This window comes from Otolemur garnettii, unplaced genomic scaffold, assembly GCF_000181295.1.
Source record: "Otolemur garnettii isolate 467f Iridium unplaced genomic scaffold, OtoGar3 scaffold00159, whole genome shotgun sequence".
In the NCBI taxonomy this organism is placed as follows: Eukaryota; Metazoa; Chordata; class Mammalia; order Primates; family Galagidae; genus Otolemur; species Otolemur garnettii.
Window position 1 is genome coordinate 1588148 of NW_003852554.1, and position 3280 is coordinate 1591427.

Consider the following 3280-nt stretch of genomic DNA (forward strand, 5'->3'; position numbering starts at 1 on the left):
GTCCCAGCTACTTGGGAGGCTGAGGCAAGAGAATCGCCTAAGCCCAGGAGTTGGAGGTTGCTCTGAGCTGTGATGCTACAGCACTCTACTGAGGGCAATAAAGTGAGTCTCTCTCTAAAAAAAAAAAAAAAAAAAACACACCAGGCTCAGTGGCTCAGACAGTTGAAAGTTCTGAGCCCTTTAAGGAAGGGCTGGGCCCAGGAATTCAAATTCCATCGTGTGCAGGCACATTCTCTCCACATGACCAGGCAAGGTGGGCTGCCTCTAACTCACATGTCCCCTTTGGTTTCAAAACAGAGTCTCATAATTGAGTCTCGCTGGTGTGGCATAAGGCACCTGCCAGTGCCTGAGAGAGGGGGCTGGGAAGGCTCCTCACAGACTCAGAGGAGACAGGGTGGTTCCCTCAAAGAAAAATGAGGTGAGGTACCTTGAAGTGGTGTGTGTGTGTGTGTGTGTGTAGGGGGGGCATTAAAGAAATGCTGTGTAGGAAAAAAAAAAAAAAGAAAACATGCTTGCCCATCATAGATGAAGCTTGTTGTGGTAAGTATTAAAATAGGTATTAGCCTTTATCATCATAGGAATGATAGCAGAAAGATCTGGACCAACAGTCTTAGCATCACTTAGCTCAGAGCGCACCCAATCTGGTATTTGCAAACACACACATTGCTTGCCCACAGCAGACGTTGCTAATCGATACAGGCACTCTGCCATGAGCCTGCTGTGACCTTAGAGGACTTCTCTGCAGAGAGCTCCACGCAGCCGTTAGCACTGGCCTGCACTGGCTCATGTCAGGAGACCTGCTTGTCACCTGCATCTAGTCCCGCTTTCCCATCCCTTTCCTACCTCCATGGAAGTCCTTTAGTGCTCCTGCCTGGGGACCAAGTGGATGGGGGATTCTCTGGGTCTGGGGCAGGTGGGGCTGCGGGAGGGAGCAGGGCTCCACTGAGCTCTCTCTGTGTCTCTACACCACACTGGGTGAGGTGGGAGGAAGTTACTGTCTCCACTGGGCGCATGAGGGCCACTGAGGCTAAGAGAGAATGTGACTTTCCTGGCCCACATAGCTGTGGGTGACAGATGTAGGATTCAAAGACAGTTCTGTGTGACTCAGAGGCCTGGAGGAGGCCAGGCTTGTCCTGAGCCCACCCTGCTTTTGAAGATGCTTCCTTAGGCCTGGCACTGCATTCATTCCTCACCACCTCCCACTCCCAATAAGAACAAAGCCTCAGGGAACCTTTTGAACTAAAAGTGACTCTTGAAGCCTTCCTGTGGAGTGTGGCGAGCAGCTGGGTCTGCCCACACAGGGAAAGGGAGGCCCCGGCTGGCCACACAGCTGCTGTGAGGAGCAGCGGGAGGACCAGGCCTCCCAGGTGTCAGGAAGTCTGGCTGTGAACCCCAGCTCAGTCCTCAGATCGCTGTGTGACTTTAGGATAGTCAGTTCCCCTTTCTCTGCAGCATTCTCTTCAAATGGACTTGCTGTGGAAATGGGGATTGTAATACCCCAAGTCCTCGGGCCTCATGCATTCTTAATCTTCAGCACTTGGCCACCACAGAGTCCACCAACGGCCTAGGGACCTGACCTAGGCAGTGCATCAGCACTCCCATGCAGCAACCTGCTCTGGTAAGGACCCTCAAGGTCATCCCTGTGGAGGCTTTCAAGTTTCCCCCAGTGCTTGCAGCCTGGAGGTTAGGATGGCCAGAAGCTAGGTGGTGGCAGTGTTGTGCTCAGGACCATGATGATGAGGAAATCCTAGGGAGCTCAGAGGCAGCCCTGGGTGACCTAGCCAAGAAGACAAGGAAGGCTTCTGCAACCAGAGACCTCTGAGCTGAGACTTGAAGGAGGAATTAGGATGGCAGGGCAGAGGAAGCGGGAGGACGCTCTTTTTTTTTTTTTTTTTTGAGACAGAGCCTCAGGCTGTCGCTCTGGGTAGAGTGCTATGGCATCACAGCTCACAGCAACCTCCAACTCCCAGGCTTAAGTGAGTCCCCTGCCTCAGCCTCCCAAGTACCTGGGACTACAAGCGCCCGCCACAGTGTCTGGCTATTTTTTGGTTGCAGCCATCATTGTTGTTTGGTGGGCCCAAGCTGGATTCGAACCTGCCACCTTAGGTGTATGTGGCTGGTACCTTAGCCACTTGAGCCACAGGCGCCGAGCCGAGGACCCTCTTAAATCAGGAGAACAGTTGGAGCAAAGGCTTGGTGGCCAGAGTGCAACCAGCAGCCTCTGTATACAGGTGAAGGGTTTGTGCAGTGGGAGCAGGAGGGCTGTCGGAGAGGACAGCTGCTGTTTTCCATCAGCATGGCCCCTGTAACGTCCCTGGAGAGCTTGGATGTCCACAGTGCTGATTGACTACATCCAGCCCAACTCCCGGGGACACAATGAGGGTGAGAGTTCTATGTGGCCCAACGGTCAAGGAATGAGCCCGGAGGAATGAGGCTGGCAGAGAAGGGACAGTGGCATTCCAAGCAGAGGAGAAGCACAGGCAAAAGCCTGGTGTGGAGTGAGTAAGGGGACTTCGCAGGAGGAAATGGCAGAAGGTGAGCCAGGAAAAGAGTCTAGGGCAGGTCATGGAGGACATGAATGGACTATTCAGGCTTTATTCTAACAGTGGGGAGCCTTGAAGGGTTTAGATTTGTGCTTTAGAAATCCCACCTGCTGAGCGGTACCTGTGGCTCAGTGAGTAGGGCTCAGGCCCCATATACTGAGGGTGGTGGGTTTGAACCTGGCCCCTGCCAAACTGCAACAAAAAAATAGCTGGGCATTGTGGCAGGCACCTGTAGTCTCAGCTACTTGGGAGGCTGAGGCAAGACAATCACATGAGCCCAGGAGTCTGAGGTTGCTGTGAGCTATGACCATAAGGCACTCTACCTACTGGAGGCAACAAAGTGAGACTCTGCCTCAAAAAAAGGGGGAAAAAAAAATCCTACCTGAAGGTACTGGGACCCCAGTGTGCCAGGTCCTGTCTTAGGCCAGGAAATACAAGAGTAGGGTGACCAGACGTCCTGCTTTTCAACAATTTGTCCCCCATCCCGCAGCATTTAAAAAAAGTCTCGATTTTTGGAAAGAATGCACGAACAGGCGGAAAACAAGAAGGGAATATACGGTTTTCGGCTGCCATGTGGCTTTTTCACCAGAATATGAGTTTTATATTATTTTTGTTAATTTTATAATGTTAAACTGTAATAATAACAAATAATTGCTGAGAAGTGATTATCAAGAACTGCTTATCAAAGTTTGCATTGTTGTCAGGCCCTGCCCTGCCCTGCCCCCCCACCCCCGGCC

At 52.0% G+C, this 3280-nt stretch overlaps 1 protein-coding gene across 1 annotated transcript in view; it reads left to right on the forward strand.

The window, feature by feature from the left end:
• The window catches only part of TTC39A (tetratricopeptide repeat domain 39A), a 35395-nt gene that overhangs the window by 21426 nt on the left and 10689 nt on the right, over positions 1 to 3280 (forward strand). The window contains exon 12 of the mRNA XM_012811463.2: positions 2167 to 2196. Within this exon, the coding sequence (XP_012666917.1) occupies positions 2167 to 2196 (30 nt within the window). The remainder of the gene's footprint in view (positions 1 to 2166; positions 2197 to 3280) is intronic.